General features: G+C 52.7%; 1 protein-coding gene across 3 annotated transcripts in view; it reads right to left on the reverse strand.

Moving 5' to 3' along the window:
- Positions 1 to 24,271, reverse strand: part of AGRN (agrin) — a 140,939-nt gene that overhangs the window by 81,917 nt on the left and 34,751 nt on the right. For 2 of the 3 annotated variants that reach the window (XM_068915651.1, XM_068915647.1), the window contains exon 3: positions 3,514 to 3,534. The exons of the other annotated variant lie outside the window; for it this stretch is intronic. In XM_068915651.1, the coding sequence (XP_068771752.1) occupies positions 3,514 to 3,534 (21 nt within the window). The remainder of the gene's footprint in view (positions 1 to 3,513; positions 3,535 to 24,271) is intronic. 3 annotated transcript variants of the gene reach the window in all.

Raw genomic sequence — 24,271 nt, forward strand, 5'->3', positions numbered from 1 at the left:
GCTAGAGCAATGGGAGCCTTGCCTGACTATTGGACTAGCTGCGAATGAGCCATCCAAGCAACCAGCCTCTCTTCCTCTCTGTTTGCTAACTGACGGCTGAGCTATAAGAAGAGACTTCTGCCAACTCTTTCCCAAGCACGCACCAGTTGCTTTGAAAGCTGATGTAAACTAATTCATGTGCAACAGGGTGCGAGTATCAGCTGGTGCTGTAGAGTTCCTAAAGGGTACGATAACACGGGGGGAAGGAGGGAAGCAAGTAGGAAAAAAACAATTGAAAACAAATGAGGAAACAAACGGCTCATTTCTGGAAAAAACCCCAAACAGGCTAAAATTAGCACATATTCCTGGCACTCCAGATACCTTCCCATAGATGAAGCAGCTGTCATCTGAGCGCTTCCAGACAATGAACGACATCCTTCAGCAACAGGGGGTAGCTGTATGCCTCGCACTAGGACCGTCCAAAAGGGCAACGCCGCCTGGAATTAGGGTACTGCCAATAACCTCAGAGAGGCCTCAGAGTCCTACAGCCACACCAGCAAAGGCAACTGGTGAGAGAACAAGTCAGATGCCAGCAAGAACCAGCCATGCAGAGAACTTGAAGGTAGAGATGCACGCACCACAATGCCTCCATTTCTACCTACCCAGCCCAGCACTTAAGGGGTTAAATAGCAACAGTAAAGGTGACACAGAAGCGGCCAGCACATACCCAGTGTAAAGGCAGAGAGCTGCTGGCAGCAGGAACTTCTCTGTTTGCCAGCGCCAGCTCTGCGAAGCGCTGTAGGCGGAGGGAGTGCTAGGAGCAGCATGCAGAAAAGGGCCGGCTAGCCTGCAGCTAGAGCTGCGGTGGGGAGCTGGAGCTGAACAGGATGGCAAGAGGCAGCCTAGCAGCTCTGGGCCACCTCTCCCCAGCTAGGGCTCGGCAGGGGAGCAGCGAGCTCCCCAGGGGCTCAGCCGGCGAGGCTCACCCTGATCGTCAGCCCAAGCCACGAGCTGCTTTGCACCTCTTCGGCCACAGGACGAGAACCTGCACTGATTCGAAGTTAAACCTGCACCCTGGAGTGATGCAGCTGTGCCAGGGCCACCTCCGGCCACTGAAGAAGGGAGCAAGGCTGCAGCAACACCCTGCTCTTGCAGTGGAGCAGCTCCGAGACAGTCGCTAGGTTGTGGCCGCGTCCAGCACTCGCTACAGGCAAAAGCATCGGCCCCCAGGCCCTGGTCCAAGCACTCTGGTGCAGCTGCCAAAACGGAGCAGCTCCTAGCGGCTGATCTCAGAGCTTTGTTAACCGCTTCCCATAAACCAGACAAACCACAAGAGCCGCAGAGCAGTGCGAGACAGGTCTCCTGGGAAAGTACGGAGGCGGACACTACCAAAAAGGTGCCACCAAATTATTCCTTCCCGCCTTCTCCACCAGTAGGCAAGGACACACGGCCTGTCACCCAGCTTCACCGTGGTGGTGCACAGGGGGGGGGCGAGCAAAGCACTGAGCTGGGCTACAGCACGAAAAGAAGGGAGCACAAGAACATCGCTAGGAAGGAGGAAAGAAACGTGCCCAGCCTAAACACGAGCTTGCCTACCCTCCGGGAGGAGCGGAGCCCTCTCCGGTTCGGCTGGGAAGGCAGGCAGAGCTGTAGGAGCCTACGGGGAGCAGGGGAAGGGAACGGCACCCTATCGTCTGAACAACTAAGGTCCTGCTTGGACATTGCCCACCAGCACCACAAAGAGAGGCTTGCACGTCTCTCCGGCTGGGAGAGACGAGAGCAGGCTGCATCCAGTTAGCGCGCTGCCCACCGCACGCAGCTGCGAATAAAACATCAACGCCAGCGTTGCCTGCCGGTCCTCCTGAGCGCATCAGGGCCGCGTGCCGCACGGAGGAGGAGCGCGGAACGGTCCTCCGGCTGCAAAACGTGAAATAACTCGCTTTACGCTGCATCTCTGGGCTGCTGGAGCCGGGGGAAGCAGTAGCCAGCAGGGGATGCTGCTGGCTAGGACAGCTCCTCTCCTTGCTCCCTGGGCCCCCAGAGAGGTCCAGGCCAGGAGCAGGCAGCTTTCAATCAAACTTCTATGTCCCTCTATTCCCCCCTCTAGCGCTTTCACTGCAAAGGCATGTTTCCAAGCAAACCCTTAGCCTATCCCTCCCACTCGGCACAAATTACGTATATTATACATAGCAAGGGGCACACAACGAGGATAAAGTACAGTAGAAGTAGCTTTAAACAGATAGCAAGCTACAGCTAATCCAGCCCTGGGGTAGCTCCCTTTTCCTGGGCTTGGTGGGGTCTGATGCAGTCAGTCTAGACTAGGCTGGCTTGGCTGCTCCAGCTCTGTGCCAGCCCACGCCGCGGCAGGCAGCCACCTGCTTGCTCAACCGCGCACGCAGGTCAGCGGCAACCCCAGAGGCCCCAGCACGACACAAAGGGGACGCAGGAGCGGCCCCAAAGGCAGAGGAAGGCAGCAGTTTGGGCAGCGGCAGCACACGGCGCGCAGGGAGGCGCTCCGTCCGCCCCGTCCCCCTGCCCGAGCCCACCGCGCCAGCCAGCGGATGCGGGCACCCAGCCAGCCGCGCTGCACGCCCTTCCCTTGCCCCCCGAGCGCTGCTCTCACAAGCCAGCCAACCCGCCCACCCAGGGGCGCGGGCATGGCTTGTTTTAACGACTGGGATTCACTGTGTAGAACAACTGTGCACGCGGATGACAGCTGGGGAAGGGACAAGCCGCGGGGCGGATGAGACCGGCACGCTCTGGAAACGACGAGGCGGAGCGGATCAGAGGACCGGGGACAGGGAAACCTTGGGGACGCTGACCTGTGTCCACGCTTCGCTCGCTTTTGCGAAAAAGATGCCCAGAGGAGTTTTCTGCAGAGCGTTTTCCTCCTACCTGCAGTTTCACAGCTCACCGGCGGAGGTGGCCTTGCCTCTGCCCTTCGCCCCGTAGCAGCGACGTTTCTCCCTCAGTCATTAAGCTACAGCAGACGTAGCACGCGCCATGAAACTCCACGGCCAGGTCAGTGAGCGAAACCGCCGATTCTACCTCCAGTACGACTTGGAGCAGTGCTTTCCCCCACCCTCCCCAGCGGGCTGGTGAAGGTGAGAGGCTGAGGATGGAGTTGGATATGAGACGAGCACTAGGTGACGGCCGTCCTTAGATCACAGTTTTGTGCCCGCAGCGCTCCAGAGGCTCAGTGCCACAGCGCCCGTCCCTTCCTTTTTGCACAGCGTCAATCCGACTGAGGCCAGGCAACAGCATTAGGCTGGGGCGATCCCTAGGCAGAGGGAACACCCAAGGGAAAGCAGTGTCTCAAACTGTGATCTAACAGCAATAGCTCCCTCTGAGGTGTGGGCATGCTCCGCAGCCAAGAGGCCGCAGGGATGGGTGAGCCTGTACCCACCTCCAGAAGGTTTGCTATTGCTCCAGCGCATCCGAGGTGAATGGAAAGTGACTGGAACTAGGTCAGTGAGTTTGATGGTGGATGGAAAAAAGTAAAATGGTTTTTTTGCATGACACACCACCACTTACCAGCAAGAAGCTTCCTATGTTCTTTAGAAAGCAAGGAAGGGGAGGAGAAAAAGGAAAGAACAAAACAGTTAGAACAGCAAAACAGACAGCCAATCCACAGCTTTCCTGCCCTCCCCCAAGCTCCCTCCTCCAGCGGTCCACCACCAAAACCATCTGAGGCAGCTTCCACCTGCCTCTTCCAGCCCATACCCAACACTAGCTCCCAGATCACCCCGGAGGAGCGTTTCCGGCGTACTGGCATACATGCCTTGGGATGGATCCTCTGTTCCTGACCCAGCAATCTTAACACCTCACATGGAGGGGGCAGGAAAGAGACCAGTGGGGCACATTCTTCTATGAAACTTCCTTCACCACTGCAGCTTGATACCTCCTATCCAAATGCACCACCTGGGCCTGAACTACCCTTTAAAGTCGAGGGGACCAGGGCACAAGACAGAAGAAAGTCCCCAATGGATATGATGAAAGAGCAGAGTGATAGTTAAATAGCTGAACATTTTAATAGTTATTGACTGCAGTGTGTTCACTTGCAACAGATCTGTGGCAGTAGAGACATCCTGAAAACATTACAGCGTTGATTTGAGGTCTACGGAAGTAGGGGCTACTATGCAGTATCTCTTTGACCCTCTCCACCAGCAGGTCTGTGTCCCACCACGACGTGGGCATCTCCTAGTCCAAAACGCAACTCTTTCAACCTGCCCTCTGTTCTTCCGTAGCACTCGGGGTGCTATGCCTCCCCCCAGGACTGCGCACTAGCTGCTTGATGGTGAAGAGCAGGGTGCAGTTTGGAGCACACCTCTCGTGCGCTTTTCCCAGACCACGCTCTCAAAGGCTGCCGGCCAGCGACACAGGGCCCCAGGGGGAGCAGGGCCAGAGGGGCAGAACGCAGGGGACAGAAGTGGGCGACTCCCCCGGGAGGGGGGAAAGGAGCGCGCCAGGCCACGGGGCCGAGGAAACGCAGAGGAGGAGGAGGAGGAAGGCAAGAACAGCCGGAACAGGGCGCCTTACCCACCGCTGCAATGCTTGGGCCAAGAGGCACTGCCACCTCCCACGTACTCAGCAAGCAACATCAGCAGCCGCTCGCACAATGGCCTGTGGGTAACGCGGCACTGTGAAGAGTCCTGACAGCTCACTGAGACTATTTGGGGAAAAACAAAGTGAGTATTGAGGGCTGAAGCCGGCTCCACGCCAAGGAAATGACGTGCTGCTCTCTCCATTGGCAACCGGGAACCCTCTCGCCTCTAAGCTGCTAGGGGACACAGGGAAGAGAGGGAGGGGGGCAAACCAGCTTAAAAATATCCCAAAGCAGCACAGTTATTTTGGGATTTAAATTTTTTAAAAAGAGGAAGAAAACAGAAATGAAAGCCAAGATCTTGTGGCCAGCTCTGGTGCAGATGAAACGTTAGCGTCTGATGGCAGCGCTCCCTCCCTTTACCCTGACACCTCTACGTTGAAATGATGCGGCTTATGCCATCTCCATCAAACCCTTTTGTCACCTTGCAGAAGAGGTGACCCTTCCGGACCCCAGGACAGCATGGCTGGCAGTGCTGGAGACGAGGGAATGGAGTCCACATCTTCCTACTCTGCTGCTCCCCTGGGAGCAGCGGAGACAGCACCCCTGTTGCAAAGGGGAAGGCATCTTGCAGGAGCAAGATGTTTGGGATAGACTTCATTTCATCAGTGTGCAGGGAGGGGGGTCAGAGGCTTCTCCTGAAGCATCCAGATACAGGGGCCTTGGGGACAAGGTGCATTTGGAGTTACTGCAAAGCTGTCTGCCTGCCATATTTTAGGGAATTCAACTTTATCACTATCCCTTGGCCAAGGGAAAGGACATGAATGCCCAGTTCAGGAGACAGGCAATCACTGCAAGGAACAGGGCATGGACGGTCATTGTCAGGCACTGCACCATCTGGGGGACATTTCTGTTCTTTGGTTTGGTGCAGTTTAGCCAGGGCTCTTTCCTGTGAACTCCTAGGAAAACCCTTTACGCTGCAAGGGTTTCTACCAGCTCAGAACGGTGGTGCTGAGTATTCCCAACTGAAAGGCTGACCCCTGGACTAGTGGGAGACAACCTCAAAATGCCTTTTGGAGGCTAAACTCCAGCCAAATTGCAACCACAACAACAAAAAAACACCATAGCAAGGCATTCCCAAAGCACCACTTTTTCTTTGGGGGAGGCTTGTGGCTGCTACAGGTACATGCTATTAGTAGACAGAGGAGACCCCTCAGGTCCAGCCAGAGCTCTGTGCTTGGTAGTAAGGTGTCACTGCCTGCTCAGCTCCACAGTAACTGAAGCTCTCGCATGCAGATATCGAAATCTGATGTCCACTGGGCCTGTAATAGTAGCTCCCTTTTTAGAATCCAGGAGAAAGCCAGAGGGAGACAGACACAAAGAGAGAGAAGATGAAGTTGCCTGGCCAAGAACATTAGAACTGCCAATTTCAAAAAATGGGAGTTGTAGCTATGCAAGCATCAGGACAAGAGACACGAACGGTGCTCCAAGTCCAAGCCCCATCCGGCTGCCTCCACAGCAGAACAAGGAGGGACCCACATGACCACCCCCAGGAGAGGGTCGGTATTCCCACGAGCGCTGCTAGCTCCAGTTTACACATGGGGAATGGAGTCTCAGGAGGGTTAAGTGACTTGCCTAAAATGGGAAGTCTCACCTTGTATTAGGGCAGGAAATTAAGACCAGTGCAAAGTCTTAAGCTGGCAACCCTAACTGCAGGATGGTCCTTCCTCACTAGGCAGCTTGAACTGTACTGGGCTGCCATCAGGGAAGGGATTGTCAGCATAAGGCTGAATATATGCAATGAGACCCAGGGGGATAAAAGACAACAGCATGCTCAGAGACGCCACAAGGGCAAACACGTCCACTTGGACCGGCGTTATCACAGCAAGACTGAACACTTGACCCCATGGAGGCTGAAGTCACTGTGACTCATGGAGGACTCCAGGCTGAATGCAGCGTGGACTGCTCTTCTCAGCAGCAGCCGCCCACGCAGCACTGCTCCAGTGCTAACTCCACTGGATGGAGTCCCATCCACCACAGCATGTTCCCACACATGCTGACCTGCCGAGCTGCCCCCTATCTCCACCCATCAGCTTCTCCTCCTCCTCAAAACTTGGGAGATCACACCAGTCATTCTCCCTCTCATTTTTAGAACAGAAGTGCAATTGAGACAAGTAACCCCAGAGCCTGACCTGCCTTTCAACTCCAACAAACTTAACCGTGCTTTGATTTTCCCTTTGTCATGCTGTGGCTCAATGAAGCAGCTGCTAACATCAAGAAGGGGAAAGTAAGTTTTAACATGTATTAAATAAAAACAGAAGGGAGAGTGAGATGCTCTGTTCCAAGGTCAGGCACTCAACTGTGGGAAGTCTTCCTGAAGAGAAACACGTTCTGAGCAGGCAAATACACCTGTATTTGGCAGAGAAGCAACACATCAGGAAACTAGCATTCATGCCGTGCTTGGGGAGTGCAGGCCAGACGTGCAGTAATGACCCAGAACAAAGCAACCCTATCTCTCTGCAGCACCCAATACGCGCATTTTGACTTAGCTCCTCCAAGGGACTGGGGACACTACTTCATGAAAAACGGTACTTCTGAAAAAACCACACGAGACTTCTCCAAGTCACCTAGCACAGCTGTTGCAAGGCCAGAATTATCTCCTGTTCAACAACTCTGTTCCTGAAACACTTGATTGGCACTTATCCCAGACCTTTTCCCTGCCATTCAAGTCAGAGCTTAAGCCAGACACACGGGCAAGTCACAGCATGAGCCATCACCCAACTCCATGAGAACAGAGTGACTGTTTGTGTCCCTGATCCCTCCACAACAAGCCACGGCCAGGTACAAGGCTTGAGCCCAGCTCCTGCCCAAGAACTAAGGGCTACAGGGCCAGGCCATGGGAAGAGGCAGAGGTTCCTCTATGCCAGCAGCCCTGGGTCCGCGCTGCAGAGAGCGGCAGGACCCATGCATGCAGTCCAGCCCCTTCGCCTCCATCCCCTGCAAATCACTCGGCCAGTAGGTTTCAGCACCTCTCCATGTGAAACAAGGTAGCTCCAGTCATCAGCTGACTGCATGGGGAGCTCATTATAGTCTAAGATGCTTTGAGATGGCAGCCTGAAGTGACACAAAGAACTCACTGAGGCAAGCAGTCCTCCGGGAAATCCCTATTTGCACTTTCCACCTGCAGAGAAGACCTTGCAACTCAGCCTTGCAGAAAGGACACAACCCCCGGCAATACCAAGGGCAGAGGGTTTCTTCCTGTGTGTTTTACTTCAAGGCAGCCTGGTGGGAGCCTTTCTTAGAGCCATGAAGACGCTGTGTCAGTGAACAGGACCCCCCCAGCAGCCAACAGACAGCTCTTCAGCCAAGCTACAGAAATAAACAAGTACCAAAAATCAACACCACGTACAGCTCCCCACAGCTCGGGAGGGCACGGGGTGGATACCGCTGGGGACATCCAGCTCCCGCAATCCGCCTGTGCTCCATACAACTACGTACGCAGGGGAAGAAACCTGCCTGCACAGCTGAAAATGAGATGAACCAGGCCTCATCTCCTAACCAGGAAGGATCCATGACGGATCCCAGGAAACCGACAACTTGGTGTTTTCTTAGCCCTCTGATAAGCTTGCCAGCACGATCCAAATTGTACTGTCTCATTCCCAAGGAAAAGAGCCAAGGGTTCCCACGGCACCTTCCTGCTGCTCAGTGCATAAAAGCAACACAGACTTCCTGAAATCCCTCTCTCTCCCTGACCCTCCCTACTGTTTCTCTGCATCCTGCTCCAAGGCCACACTCTGCACTGAGATAACAAGGCAATTCGCTGCCAAAAATAGCGGTCAGAGGGGCCCAGGATCACCACAAATCTGCATTCAGAGACCCGACTCGAAACGGTCAGTAATAGAAGATGAACGCCTTTCACCTAGGTTTACCCAATTCACGTATAGTCAGTGTGGGATCTCTGGAGGAGTTCAGGGACGAGTTACCGATGTCCCACTGAAAGTCAGTGGCCCTCGAGTATCTGCCTCCCAGCCATGACGGGCTGGCATTTCCAGGAACCCAGCAATCGGGCAGGTTGACAGCTCCCGGAAACCAGCTTCTGGGAGCCCAGCAGGAGCAGGCAGGCCAGGTGCACCTTCAAAACCCGGCAACTGAGACTGGTGGGTGGAAGAAGTCAGAATAGCCAGACTTTCTGGCAGTTTAGCACTAAATCCGCATGCAAACAAATGAAACCCAAGCAATCTCACACTCTTTTAAAAAAAAAAAAGAAAGAAAAAGAAAAAGAAAATATCTTAGATTTCTTTGCAATTGGCACTTAATGCAGAAATTTTCTCAAGTCTGGGGCATCCAGCCGTCCTTGCTCTTGTAAATTACACACTAATTAAACACATTACACTCACTCTCTAAAAACATATCAATCAATTGGCGCACGATCATCATCCAATAATTGCTGCTGCTGAAACTCAGCCTCCCTGGAAAAGTGCAATTTTGTATGTTAATTGTCTAGGGTTAGCATGTGAGATGGCAGCTAACGAGAGGTCCAGTTGCTGCCTTGTGAAGAGGGTGCTGCAGAAGGGAGAAGAGGCAGCAGGGATTTTTTCCCCCCCTTCCTCGATTCCCGAGCTCTGCAGAACAGCCCCCAAAACCCAGCCAGAATTGAAACCAGATGTGTAGGAAGTGTCTCATTAGCAGTAATTGCTTTGCTAGGATTTGAGGTTTCCCCTCTGTGCCACCACCAAGCCCTTTTAAGAAGCTGCTGTGGGTTGGGGAGCAGGACTCGGCGGCTGCAGGAGTTGAGGGGAGGACAAGGCAGAGTCTCTGTTACACTAACGTTTTTATTGAAGTCAGGGAAAGTTTACTCAGACAGGGCTGGCTGCAGGCATCTGCCTGGCGAGTGGCAGAGGATCACCGCTCCAGCAGATTAAGCTGAAAAAAAGCTCAGCATCTCAAACCCTCTTGACTGCAGCTCATCATGGCCAAATGATTCGTGAAATAGCCTCATGATTAGCTTCCACCCTCCCTGCTTCCAGAAAGGAGGGAATAGGCATGAGATGCTCTAGGCCAGGAACAAGTCTCCTTCCCCCACAATTCAGAAGTGATTAGAAAGTCTGGCAGGGATTCTTATCTTCCCTTAACCCCACCATCCCTGCTCGCAATTTAACCTGTGGAGTGATTTTCTTGGATTACAGGGCTGAGCCCAGAACAAATCAAAGGCAAAAGATACAAGTAAGAACAGATCACTTGAGTCCTCACACAGAACTGTAGAGCTATTTCTGTTCCCTTGCACGCACCCTCTCCTGGCCTCAAGTTCTGTTTTTAAAGAGACCTGTAACAGCAAAGCAGGACAGCCATGACCCCCCCCTGCCCCCGGGGACCGGTTACTCAGACTGGATGAGACACGAGATGCCCTGTTCTCGGTCCTCGGCCTCTGACTACCTGTGGCATCAAGCACCAATGTCTTCCCCGTGCTGCACGGGTTTCCTGCATCAGGTGAGAACTTACCACCTATTCATTTTACTAAATCATCCCTTTGCTCTTGCGCTGAATTTCAACTTCTTCAAATAAAAGCTACCGCTTTGTCAGAGGCGCAGGCTGAGTCTCTGATTTATAGCCTACGGCGTCGTCTGAACTCTCCCTTCCTCCATCCCACGCAGCACTAGCTTTGCTCAAACCTCAGAAACCCACAGGGGAAACAGGCAGTGGTCAAACAGCCAGTGTACCCATCCAGCTCATTCTTCTTTCTCCTCTCTTTCCACATCCACGCAATCGCATCTCCTGCCTTTTTCGCAAGCTCTGTAGCCAGGGCGTTTGTACAGCCCAAAGCACTTTGGGGCCCAGAGCCAACATCTCTCTGGAGTACATACTCACTATGGACAGCAAGCACCTACTTGCAACCTACTCCTGAGCTCAGAGGGGATTGAGCTGGCACCTAGATCTGCTGCCCTCCCAGGGACCCGTTTTATTATTTTGAGAAAAACAACCTTGGACAGCTGTAACCCTGTGCTCTGATCCCATGAAAGAATCATCCCCCATATTTATCCCTTAGCAAGAAGAACTAGCCATGAGGATACAACGCTAAACGGAAAAAGACCTTACATGCTGCACAACACCGTGTCTGCAAGGGGCAAGGCATTTCACCCCCTAGCCAGAGACAGATGGGAAAGGCTTGTGCCCTAAGCAAGTCCCCCGTCCCAAGTGCCTGTCCCTACGCTGCGAGGAACCCACGATTCCAGCTGGGGTATACTCCCGATAGGAGACTCCTACTAGAGGACCGCTCTTTCCCCCAATTTCTTTCTCCAGCCTGTGCAAGACAAAGGAGCCACTCTTTGCTGGGAATAAAATAAATGCACCAGCCCTTTTCAGCAGCCAGCAGGGACAGGGAGAAAGAACAACTCGAGTGTCAGGAATGTCGAGGAATAGTCATCCGCATTATTTTTGGTGAGACGAACATAATTGAGAGCCTGCAAGCCTCCCTTATTCCTTGGGCTCCTTTCTCAAGTCCCTTTAGCATGCTGGATCCCCTCTCCCCTCCCAGCTCCAGCAGGGCTCAGATTGCAGTCTCCAGGGCTAAGACAATAGCTGCTTATGTTCTAAAACAGCACTGCTTTCTGGGAAGAGAGCCAGGCCTGGCAGCTCTCAGCAGCAGGGAATAAAAGATGTATTTGTGCTGCAGAGCCCCTCTGCACCAGTGGGGCACCCTCAAAGGGAGGCCAGGCATCAGCCTGCTGGGGATCGGAAACAGAACGGCAGACAGATGCCCCAGGCTTAGCGAGAGCGAGGAAGAGAACAGAACCGAGAAGGGAGAGCGCTTCTTGTTCAAAGCGGCGAGCTGTGCGACCAGCAGCAAGCAAGGCCCTCAGGCACAGGCAGATGCACAAGGAGCCCTCTCCAAGAGCTCAGGGAGGACCACAACCACAGCACGCCAGGCTGCTGAAGGCGGTGGTAACTGAGGATGCTTCAAGCGCCAGGGCCACTCGCAGCAGGAGGAAGGGTCATGGCAGGGGCAAGGGCACAGTCCTCACCGAGAGCAAGCTGGATTTCAGCAGGGCCCACCTACGCACAAACAAAAGGATCTCTGCTGTAGGGGGATTTCCTCCGACCCATGGAGGGAAACAAGTGCAGGAGGAAGGCAGCCCTGCGTTTCCCCAGCCATTTCTTTTTGCTTGCCACTGTCCAGCCTGAGCACACAGTCCCAAGGGATTTCCTTCTCCAGAGTGGGGCACTTCAAATGCCTGTACAGGGGGTTGGACACTAAGAGGTGCCTATAGCTCCCTCTAGAATACAGCTGGAGAGGTGCAGGATCCGCAGCCTCCAGGCTCTATGGATGTCTTGGTGGTACCCAAGCATCAACAGCAGCAAATCAGACCATCTCGGGGAAGCCCTATCCGACAGCTTGAACGTGACTGATGGTTTCATACCTTGCACAGAGCTGGGCAGGAGGCTGTTAAACCCCACACCCATCCTCTTCACCATCACAGCCACTTCCACAGGCTCCAGCCTCAGCTGCAGTAATGCAGTGGGGTGGGAAACCCACCGAGACACAGAGACATCCCCAACTGGCTGCTGCCCTTTGCAGAAGGGTCTAGGCTTCAGCAGCGACAAAGCCACTGGCAGCTATCACACTCAGTGCAAGCAATGCCCCAGACCAAATCTGCCCTTCCTAGGCTAAAAATAAGTAACATATTTCCCAGGCCATGACTGTGCTCCTTGCCTTCACCTGACATCCACGGACATGCAAGTCAGCAGTTTTGGGCACACCGGTCCTGCTTGCTGCTAACAGAGGCACCACACTGCACAGGTTAGGCTCAAAAAGCACACAGAGCCTTCCCACACACGGCCAACTTTCTGGACTGAGCAGCAACTGCAGCTGCCCACTGCCTCTCCTACCCTCATGTCCTTGACAACACACTAGTTTTGCCCCAGCGGGCTGTTTTTGTACCTCTATTATGCCCCAGGCAGTACATAATTCATTTCCTGATATCCTCCCTTCTCAGCACTGCTGTCAGATGCAATAACCAACATCAGTGTCTTTAAAACACCCATGTTTTACTACAATAGAACAAAATGCAAATCAACAAACCTTAAAGAGAGAAACAAAACACACTGGCCTCTTATTTTCCTTCATTTTTATGAAGCTTTAAAGTTGCTTTTCCACTGCCCTGAATAATTGAAGTTAACATGAAAATTTAAAGTCTTTCAAGATTTCATTAAAATTCATTCCGTCTCCCTTCGGAGACTTGTCATTGCCAGAGTCCCATGTAGGGCAGACTGTACAAGCAGCTGCCTCCACTCACAGCATTTAACTCCATTCTCTCTGGCTAAAGAAAACTCACTTTTAATTGTTTAGGAGAGATCCTGAAATAACATCCTTCACTGCTCCCCATCATCAGCCTGCTCCTCCCACTCTCACCCCATTCCAGCACAAATCCTGCATTAACCCTATCTCCTTCGACTCGTTTAAGCTAACCATCTCCCTAATGCTCCTCCTGTCCCAGCAGCCCACTGCAGGAGCACAGCAAAATAACCGATGCCCGCACTGAGCTAGCCAGGCAGCCCCCTTGACCCTTTCTTCACACTAGTTAAAGCATCCTCCCTCCCCAGCTAATTCTGCTCCACATCATGTAGCTCCACCGGCGGGCACAGCACTTCATAGATTAACAATGAGGTCTTACATCTCCCAACAGGAGGGATACAAACAAATCCTCCAGCATAAGCCGCTCTCTACTAGAAGAAGGTAGGTGGACACGTTCCTCAGGGGCAGCTCTACTATACTGGTCCCTTCTGGGATCTATTGTGCTGGCGGTCATAGTCCTTCTCAGAGACCCGAGCTTCGAGGAGCCGTGGCTCTGACAGGGAGCGATAACTGCAGCGCTGCAGGAATACCTGAGCTATACAGGATCCCACTGCAACAGGAAGGAAGAGTAATCACACCTTGGGGTGGACAAGTGGCGAAAAGAAGAACTTGTAAGATGCTACGGGGGGAGGGGGCGATTGTGCACTTGGCAAACGCACTGTTTTCACGAAGAAGCAGCAAAGGGCTTAGCTCACTCTAACCATTAACCTTTGGAGGCAGCAGTCCATCTTCTTCATAACAGGAAACTGTCAAGTCAAATTAAGTTTTTCATGAAGAGAACCACCCTGGAACAGGAAACCCAAGACAAACTGCAACATTTTTAGAAATACGTATTTTAAAATTGCAAGACCCCAGGTTCTCTTTAAAAAACCAAACTGTGCTTCCCAGCGGTGTCTGCAGCACAGGAGGGGTGGCCCTGGGTTAGACCATCAGATAGTCTAGAAACACACAATGAAAACAGAGACAGGAAAAACACGGAAGGCTAGAGCTGGTGTTAGTGCTCTTATAAAATCATGCAGAGGATATTAAATTCTATTGGGCTTTTCTGCGAGAATTGCTTTAATAGCAGTATCAGTAGCTGCCAGGCCTTTCCCCAGAACACTGTTCTCCCGCTGCTGCCGAATTCCAGGAGAGAGAGAGGAAGCTTAGAGAAGGATCAGGTTTCCTATTAAATCACAGCACCAGACTAGAGGTACTGTTACCAATTAAGTGTTATAACATTTGGTGAAGCTCTCCCAATTTACCCCACTTGACCAACTGACCCTGCAGGTTTTGAATAGCCTCTATAAATCCTACTGGTTTTAACCAAAGTCAAACCCATGCAGGTTTGGCTTCCAGGAGGGAACCTGCACTGACCATTAACCTCACACTTTCCTTTTAGTATAAGCTGATCCTATTTTTCTTCTTGGTAAAAGAGCAAGTAGGCACTTCAGAATAGACACGTGCCCCAAAAAACTCCCTGCAGCAATGCTAGCACCGAGTGCCCACTTTTCCATGCTCTCATTCCACCTCTCTTGTGGGGAAAACGATTGCTACTCCAGGCGCAAGAGCAGCCAGGGCTAATACATTCCCTCTTCTGGGAAGATGTAATGTCACCAGGGCGTCTGCATGCGCAGTCATCAGTGCTCCGAAACGACTCACTTCCTCTAGGCCACCAGTTGAAGGAAACTCAGGCCCTAGCATGATCCTGTGAAAAGCAAGGAATACAGGTCTCCAGGGAACACGATTTCCTTGCACGTCTCCACACCAAGGGCAGACCACAGGTTTCCCAGCCCTCATCACAAGCAGGTCACTGTTACTGATGTTTGTTCCAGCACTGCCTTAGGGGCTCCAGGTGATGTGAGGCCTTTTGAACAAGGTGCTACTGCAGTCGCAATGCCATCCTCGCTCTCTTTAAAGGGCGCACAGAGCCAGAGCCGTGATCCTAGCATGCCCTGCTTCCCCATGAAGGCCAGACAAGAATGCAGCTCTTGGGGACGAAATGCTTTGGGGACCAGAGTCACAAAGACAAGCCAGGTCCAGCACACACACAGCTCAAGAAGTCAGCACCTGGCAGGACACCTCCCACTACCACCAGAGCTTCTGGACCAGGAAGGGCAAACCATGAAAGATTTATAGTCCTTTCCAGGTACATGAGGTATTTAAGAGCACAGCAAAATCCAAGAGACAGATGACAGGATGCAGAACACTAAGTCTCTAGCTGCAAAGTGCTGTGACCGAACAGGGCTATTAGGGATCATTACAGCGAAAGGAAATAGGCTGTGAGACGGCATGGCATAAAAGCCCATAGCCAGGTGAAAAGGGATTAGCGAGGCAGCAGCCATTCACTCCAGGCAAACAACTTTTGGGCCAGCAAAGGCCAGAGTTAGCAGTGAGATTTAATGAAGGACTTGTAGCTGCCCACTTCAAGGCTTTAGGGATAAAACAAGGGAGGAAAAAAAATAACCCGCAAAATATAAACCCTTTAAATACTGCCTCCCCTGCTTTCCCTAAGTGACCATATTGCCTGCAGTTCAAAGCAAAATCCTGACAGCGTCCCATGGCTCTAGGCCCCTTCTGCTTCAGAGGTCTGCAGCTCTTGGTGTTTTCTCTTGCCTGGCCCTAATGCGATCTTCTGCAGAACTTCTGTAAAATGCACAAGCCTCTGCATCATTTCAGTCTGCAAGAGGGCCAGAACAACAAGCTGGGTCCCCTATAGGAACCCGGAGCATTAGCTGTCCTAGCAGAAAGCTGAGAAAGCCAGGATTTTCATAACAAATTCAAAACCAAACAGAGAAGAAAGGCTTTAATCCATATCCATAAGGGGTGTCTGGTTTGGGCTTCTGGTCCCAGTAACTGCAGTGTGGGAGCATCAAGAAACCAGCCCTGTCACCCTTACCAGGATGGGAAGCATCCCTGCCAACTCTGGCTGCTGGTGCAGAGATGCAGGAGGAAAAAGGACAGCCCCAAGTTTAAGGCGTTCCAGGTAACGTAATCTCCAACTTTATGAGGCCTTCCCAGCCACTGATGCCCAGTTAAGAGGTCGATACTCAGACCTGACCGCATCCCCTTCTGTAAAACTGAAATTTTTTATTCGTATTCCGCCAATAAAAAAAGGAGAAAGAGGCAGAGGCAGTTTCCTTTGGGACAGTCGGTAGATGGGACAAACTGTTTTCACTCTCCCTCCCCGTACGCTTTGCTCACCCCTGCCACCTGCACGGGAGAGCTTCCTCCACACCAAGAAGGCCCTTCAAGCACCCCAGCACGCACACTGCTGCCCAGGAACAGGCTGATCCAAACAATAAACCACCCACGCACACGCACTCCGTTCCCTTGAAGCTGAAGTTCCCACCACACAAGGCATCCTTGTGTGTCAGGACCAAATACGTCCCAGCCTCCCCTGCTCTGCTTTCAGTCCAAGAAAGGAGGAGATAAATGCTGTTCTTACCTAGTAATGAATAATCCAGGATCCACAGGGAGAAGCAGCACATGCAAGAAAAAAAAAAAAAGAGCAAAAACAGTTGGTCAGACTGGAGCAAACACTGTCCCATATCCTTGCCAAACAGACCCAACCTGGCTCACTCCTCCCTGGGTAACACGTAGGCTGGTTTCTCCCGGCCGTGGAGAGAAGCTCTCTGAGCTTGGGGTCAGGTAGGACACTGTGCTCCACCATCTCACTCACTGCCTGGGTGATTCCCCGTCCCACGTTCACTCACCTACTGGGAACTTGCAGCCCCCACACGGCAGCAGCCAAACGAACTGCTCAACCGCCCTGCAAAGCATCATGTCACCTGCCCCCAACTCCAAGCTAGAGAAACCGCGTGGATCAGAGTCCCTGTTAAGAACAGCCTAAATGAAGGACACAGAGAAACCACGACCCCTGCAGATCTGCGGGACTCCAGCAGAAGGCAGAGAAGCTTCATCAGTGGCACAGAGGACAGCAGAGTCCCCGGTTTCCTGCCATGCTGCTGACAAGCCGCTCAGCGCCGTGCAGGCGTGGAACAGGCCAGACGCCAGCAGAACGAGGCTCTGCAGTGCTGCAGAGTCCCAGGGCTGGCAGCAGCCTAAGCTGCACACACCACGCTTGCCTCCTCTCCCCTCTGTCCTACAGCAGAAATTAACCCAAAAAGGGGGAAAGCAGACAGATCAAGCCGCAGAAGGGTTTGAGGCACTGGACTTCCACCAGGAAGGGCAGATACCTATAAGCAGGACCTGAGCCAGCTGGGTGAGAAAGGAGGTGCCCGGTAAGCGCATGCAAAGAACGTATATGCAGCGGCAGGAACGGGCGCAGAGGTGGGGAGCATAGATGGGCGATATCTGTTAGTACGTAATGAGAAACAGGCCACGTGCCCCAAGGCAAAAGCATCCAACTGATAAAGAAATATCCAAGTAACGTATCAAGAGCCCTGCCAGCATGGAGGGGGTGTTGCCAGGGGACAGCCCAGAACATACAGTAGTCAGAGGATGCATACACAGAGGGGATGGGGAGGGAGATGACAGCAATGAACTTCTCTTCTTGCAACTCCCCTCAGGCTAGTTTTCCCACAAAGCCTCGGCATTTCTCTGTGCTGAAGCCTTCAGGATGCATTCTGCAACCCAGCAGAGAGGGGATTAAATAGGATCTTGGCAGAGATGAAAAAGATAGATTTAAAAAAAAAAAAAAAAAGCGCAAATGAACAGACTCTTGCCTTGACCAGCCCAGGTCAATCTGATACATGTGACCAGGTGCACCAGGCATCTAGCTCATAAGGCAAATACTAGCTGGACCTCCAAAGGCTGTTGCCTGCAGTTCATTTATCACGTCTTTGCGCTACAAAACCTCTAACAATGTCTGTTGCATAAATCATAGAGCAGCCCCTTTTCTCTTCTGATGTAACGGATATACCAGAAATTCTCCCCGGGGGAAACCACAATTATTACAAGTGTCTTATTCTGCAGTTCCCTCTGGGATCAGATGGGCAAATCTCAGGAGACTTGAGGGAGCCAATGAAGTACAATCAGCCGGAAGAGCTGAAATCTGAAAAATCAGTGCTGGCCCACGCTGCAGCAGTCCCATTTCCCTAATGGTAAGTTTTAATCTAAGTGGGCTGCAGCAACGCTTCCAGCACAGAGATAGGGTCATGCAGCTGAAGTCACCTGGATGGCAAGCTGGGCGAGGAACCAGGGCTGGAGCAGTCCCAATACCTCTACCAGCACACAGCATGCCTCAGAGGGCTATCCTCTGCTTAAATCTTGGAGACGGGAAGGTACGCACAGAGCAAGAGTCTCATCTGAGGCTACATAAGGATATAAATGGTAGGAACAAGAAAGCGGTACTGCTGATTCAACCCAGTAGCTTGCTGCTGTTACACATTACCACCTCCCCGCCCAGCACTGGCACATGCAGCAACAGGAACGAACGTGGTCCTTGTGTTAATTGCACAGACAAACAAAGAAGGAGAAATCAGTCCTACGCTTGCTGATCCTGCCCAGCCCCAATTACGTAGTTACGAACCCTGCTAAACCCACATCCCCTTGCCATCCGTTTTGGATGGCTACATATTTCTCAGCTCCTCTCCTGAAGCAGCAGCGCCCTGTGTCCTGGACAAAGCCCGTCCCTACGTCGCCTAGCTGCGAAGATGCCTGCAGACTGGCAGCTCCCCACAGAAGCAGGACAGGCTCAGATTAACTGTTAATGAAGAAAGGCAAGGTCTGGGACCCTGAAGAGCCCAAGAAACAAGACACCAGCAGATGCTCCCCTGTGCTTAACTGAGAGGCCAAGCCACAAGGTGGCCCAGCTGTTTTCTGTTTACAACTCTGATTCTTTCCAGATGTGAAGCCTAGGAGCCAGGGATGTGCCATGCTGCAGGGAAAGGCCAGCGCTGGACACAGCCCTCGGAGCAGATGCTCTGCCAGGCACGGGCCTGACAGCAGGGAGGGCCAGCCTGCCTGTACCAGTTCAGCCTTCACAGCCCACAGGCACCTGCATCCTAGAGCTGGTCTGCAGAGGACAAGTTTACCATGGAAACAGCTGAACTTTTCTCCCCTCTCTCCTTGCTCAGCCTTTGCTCTTGGGGCTCTGCCAGCTGGAAAGGGCTGCTCTGTTCTCACGGGGTCAGGGACTGCAAACACCCCCTCCTGTCCTGCCTTCACCTTCTCTCTCAGCTCTGTGAGCTTCCTTAGAAGAAATCATTCCTTGACTCGAGAGTTGCGGCAGAAGAGGGGGAACAGTCTTTGGACATGATTCCATCCACAGGACCACTCCGTGGTCAGTCCATGCATTTACAAGTAGTGAAACCAGCTGAGGGCACAACCCATGTGCTGGGAACACAGGGGCGCTTCCAGGCCAGTCTGTCTGCCTGGGCAATGCTGCAGCAAGAATATGCTCTAGCTCAGGCATTTTGGCCCGTCCTAACGGTCAGCCTGCTCTTTAAAATGGAGCGGGATTCATCCCTTCCAAAGTAAAGTGTCTAAGTGGAGAGAGCTTCTCTCGCAGCTTCTGTCCCCAGCGAATAAAGAGACACCCTTCTCTCCCCAGAGGGTGCCGAGACTGAAACGGAGGTTAGAGATGCCTAACCCCAGTGATGGCTGCGCTCCGAAATTCAGACCTTCCCGTAGAGAGCAGGTAGAAGTGACATCAAAGTAAATTGCCTGGAAGGGCACAGGGAATAGTTGGCCAGTAGAAACAAGAGTCGTGTATCCATAGCGCATACCCTGGCTCTTGCGGTGAGGGAACGGGCATCTCTCCCAAAGCTGCAAGGCCAAAAGGGCAGCGAGAGCCTAGTGGAGCAGGGGAACAGCAGCAAACAGCTGCTGCCAATGCGCCAGCCAGCAAGGGTTGCCAAGGCTGCTGGGCTCTGTATATGCAGCAACAACCTTTGAAGTCATGGCAGAGGAATGTGCCCTGCTCCTCTCAGCCAAGGCAAGGCAGGAGAGACCACACTCCTGCAGCCACCTCTCCACTCCTCACCTGCTGCCATCTCCGTGGTGCAGAGAAATGGAGGACTACGCTCCATCATGTTTTTTTGGAAGTGAGCAACAGCAGGCCAGAAGGAGCAAGCTGGGATCATGAAGCACCCTGCCCTACAAACACTGGCCTCCCAGGAGGGCAAGCTCTTGGGAGCTGGAGGCCACTGCCCACCATACTGGCAGGGTTACCTGACTTGGCCTAGTGACCCTAGGCAGTTTCTGCTGCCTCTGCAGCCCCATGACCCCATGACTCTCACCTATCATTAAGCTGTTCTGAAAACTCCTTCACTGGGGGAGGGACTCCTCTGCACATCGCCTAGCATAAAACTCACTTCCATTGACTGAAGCGATGAGCTCTATCTGAACAAACGCCAACAAGTTTTGGGTGTTGATTCACATGTAGGCAGTTTTCTGCCTGTAAACAATTATTCCTGTATTTTGACAGCCCCATACAATAGTCAGACCATCTGTCTGAACTGCAAGTCCATTAACTGGTGTTAAACTGCAATCAGCTGTGGCTGCGGAGTTAGTGCTGGGATTAGCTTGAAACGGCCACCAAACCCTTGACATGAATGCACAGGTTTAAGATGTGGTTGAAGTGGAGTAACAGAGCCAACTACCTGTCCCCCATAGACTCAAGCGCCACGTAGACCCCACATCCTCACCATGCGACTTTCGAAGCCAGAGGTCTGACTTTGTCCCTGTGACCAAAACTCCCACATAGCGGAGCCAATTGGTTCCCAGCCCAATTGAAAGCGGCATCCAGCATAACCCCCGGATCTCCCACACAGCGCACAGGCAGGATTCCTGTAACAGGTCAGTGCTACAGTGGCTAGTTTCCAGCCCTGCTCCACAACAAAGAATTTAACATGTTAAGATGCAAGACACACAAGATTTACTGTGAAGGGAAAGCCTTTAACGCGAAACAGGCTTCAAGCAAGTGCCAGCTCCTTTCAAATCTATCCTCACATAAACATCACCCCACTGCTAAAGGTCTGGCTGTCACTCAGGAGGAGAGCGGCGGTGATGGTAGCACTCAGACATCCCAGTGCAGATTCCCAAACAAATCAACCGTTAAGGGGCTGCTAGTCATATGAGCTGGAATAAAAGGTGTTCAGGTAGATATGGTCAGAGGTAATGGTACTTCACATCCCACCTCGTGGGCACTACAAGTGTGGGGAGAGGCAGGAACCCACCTTCGTGGGCTGCACGCAGGCCTGCTGCAATAAAGCCATTTCTGCCAAGGATCTTGGGCCATACATTTGTTTGAACCACAATCACTGTCCATGACGTGCCACACGGAGCAGCCCACCTGGTACAGCTGGGAACAGAACCCAGGAGTCCTGACTCACCAAGTACCACTTGTAACCACTAGCCTAACCGCCTCTGCTTAACAGCAGGGAGAAAAAACTGAGAAAAACCTTTGAGAGCAGAAAGACTGATCCTCCTCGCTGCCCAACACAGGACAAGGCAGGATCGAGGACAGAGCAGCAGAACCCCCTCCCGCCCACAGCCAGAACCGTGCTGATGGTCAGCACTTCCCACCCCAACCTCTCGAGGCCAAGCCCAAAGCTGCCTCCCTGTTCTCTCCAGGGAAAGGCTAGTGAACAGGTACTACGTTTGTTGGGCCCAGCTGCTCGCTCCCGTGCCTACCAGCCCCAGAGGGAGGCAGCTGGGCTCCCAAAAGGAACCGTGACCACATCAGAAAGACCACCTCCTTCCTCTACAACGCAGCGCAGAAGCCCACAGAACGCCTGGGAGGAGGGAGAGACAACTCCTTCCCAGACGCAGATTATTTCCCAAGCAAAGCTCAGCCTACTGTCAGCAGAAGCCATTGTACGCGCTGGGCTCTGTCAAAGGCCTCTCTGCAGGGTCTGCCCCCAGCAGAGAGGGAGCAATGCACCTCTCCAGATCAGATAGGAGCAGCATGCTCCTGCTAACGCTGTGCTCAGAGCTGGCGCCCTTCCACAGCCGGCTGCTGCGTCCCTCCGCCTTCCCCAGCGCGTACCAGCCCCATACAGCTCCCAGCAGCACGCATCCCCCCAAGGAAGGGAATTGCCAGTCCTCCCTCCCTGTTCTGCTCTTGAGATCAGAGAGAGAAGAGCGGGGTCTATTGCATAAGAGCCACACTAGTGCAACCGCTCAGCATGCGAAGGCAAGAAGCACTCTTTTACTTCTCTTATCTTGACCTGCAACAGGCTCCCAGCAAAGCAGACCTGTAGTTTTCCCAGTGTTTTCCTGCTGTACAGTTCATAGCAACAAGCCCAGCAGAGCATAAGCCACAGAGGTGGATGAAGAACAGGAGTCGTCTTGTACACAGCTCTATACTGGGTGCAAGGGACTCAACAGGACCTGTTAAAACCAATCGCGACAGGGTGAACTCTGGGCTTACCTGTCTCCCTTCTGTGATTAATTCCATTAAGAAGGTTGCAACACAGACACACGGCCCCATCTGTAAGACCACGGGCTGGAGCCAGCACACGTTACCCTGGTAGATCCCTTGCTTCACGGAGCAGCGCACTTGCTGCAGAACAGCCCATGCTCCCGTAACAGAAGCCTCATGCTTTCGTTTCCAGGGCAGAGCATCAGCCTTCAAAAAACAGGACTTCTCCTTTTGTTCCACCCGAGCCCCTGCCCTGCCAGCGCATCCAAGGCTTGGTCAAAGCAAGGAAGAAGCAGAGCATCCAATTTAAGCAGGTGAAGCAGTGTTAGCTACACCCAGGCAGCAAGGCACCCTGGCACACACCATGAGACAGGGAGAGCATACAGGTAAGCCAGAGGCATGTTGCCAGGAGAAAGCAGTTTAGGCTTCACATTGCCCCATTCTAGCCCTGAAGCTTTGAGTCGGTAAATCTACAGACAAAAGGACACAGCTGAGCACAGCTGGTTTGTTTCTCTGGCATGGGAGAAGATAGAGCAGTAGCAGGACTGGAGAATGAGCCCATGCAACACCAGTTTGGGGGAAAGAGACATCAGACTTTTTCTGGAAATGCTTCCAGTTTTAGGCACTATTTTATGTGTCTCAAGGTCCTTCACAAGCCAGCCACGTTGAGGTGCCCTGGATGAGGACTCTAGCCGTTCTCTGTGCAGTAATACTACATAGCCAAGAACTGCCTGCAACACAACGAGGACCCAGAGCAAAGCAGTGCACTTCTGAAGATGCAGGGCCACCTCTTCCAGCTGCGCTCTGCTGAGCTGCACAGCTCTGCTGGCAGGGAACTGTGCTCCCTTCTTCCTTCAAGGCATGAGCCACTGCCTTCCCAGGCCAGAGGTGCCAACAGCCGCATGGCCTGGGAGCTCTCTGCGGCAAGAGACCCTGTTCTGGGCAGAGACGGACAAATCCGAAGTCTGTGAGCAGGCAGCAGTGCGAGAGGAAAGGCTCCTACCCTCTGCAGCCAAACACCCGCAGCACATAAAGTCAGAGCGCAGACTTCCAGGTTGGGGAAAGAGGAGCCACTGCTGGAAAGCAGAGCAAGAGGCCCAAAATACATGTGAAAGAGCCAGCCAGCCACTGGGAAGTGGAAAACAAAAGCCCTGGAGCCGTATTTTTTCTTGTGACAGATGCAGTGGCCAGAGATCCCCAGGGGCTGGAGGCTCACTGGTCGAGTTCACAGGGCAGAGATTCCAGCCTACACTGCTGCTTCCCTTCAGCCACCAGCAAAAAAACACCAACCCGCTTACAGGATTGATTTCCGGGGGACAGCACTTAACCAAAGGGTTCTCACGCTTGGGGAGAAGGCAGAGACGTCCAGGATCCTTGGTCTGGGGGAAGAGAGCATTTTATCACACAGTCCTCTTTCTGGAGAGGCTTAACTAACACAGCTCAAGGCAAGTTTAACCATTTGAGTTAAGACACAGAGCCATATAACTCCTCCGTGACCACAAAGCACAAGACTCATTCAGGGAGTAGAAAGCTGAGCACCCAAATGCTACTGACCATTTAACTGAGAATCTCACACTTTAACCATCTGCGCATCAGCGGCACATAAGCTCCTGACTCAGCACGGGTTGCTAGCACCTGGGGAGCTTTGGTGGCCAGCTCCAGTACCTTGGAATGGGAGACACTGTCATGCAGCCTGGACCTTGATGATATGTTTCATACCTTAAGGATACTTGCGAAGAAGAACGAAAGGGATAAACCCATTAACTTCCCACCCACCACATGCGCCACAGTTGTGCTCTGAAAGTGCTCTCACCTTCGAGCAGCACCCAGCACTACAGGTGACAACAAAAAGCAGCCTGTTACACTGCTCTTGGTAACCCAAGACCTGGAGTGGAAGGAAGGTTTCTAAACACACCCCACTTAGCACTTTGCCAGTTGAAAATGAGGTAAGACACTGAAGCAAAACGTCTGCTGATGGCTGCTATGCAGATGCCCTGGAGTAAGAGGAACAGCACAGCACAGGCAACCAACAGTGGGTGGTTGGAGTAGGCAGATCCCTTTGGTGCATGACAGACCAGGGTTCCCAGCA

Source organism: Struthio camelus, chromosome 21 (genome assembly GCF_040807025.1).
Source record: "Struthio camelus isolate bStrCam1 chromosome 21, bStrCam1.hap1, whole genome shotgun sequence".
Classification (NCBI taxonomy): Eukaryota; Metazoa; Chordata; class Aves; order Struthioniformes; family Struthionidae; genus Struthio; species Struthio camelus.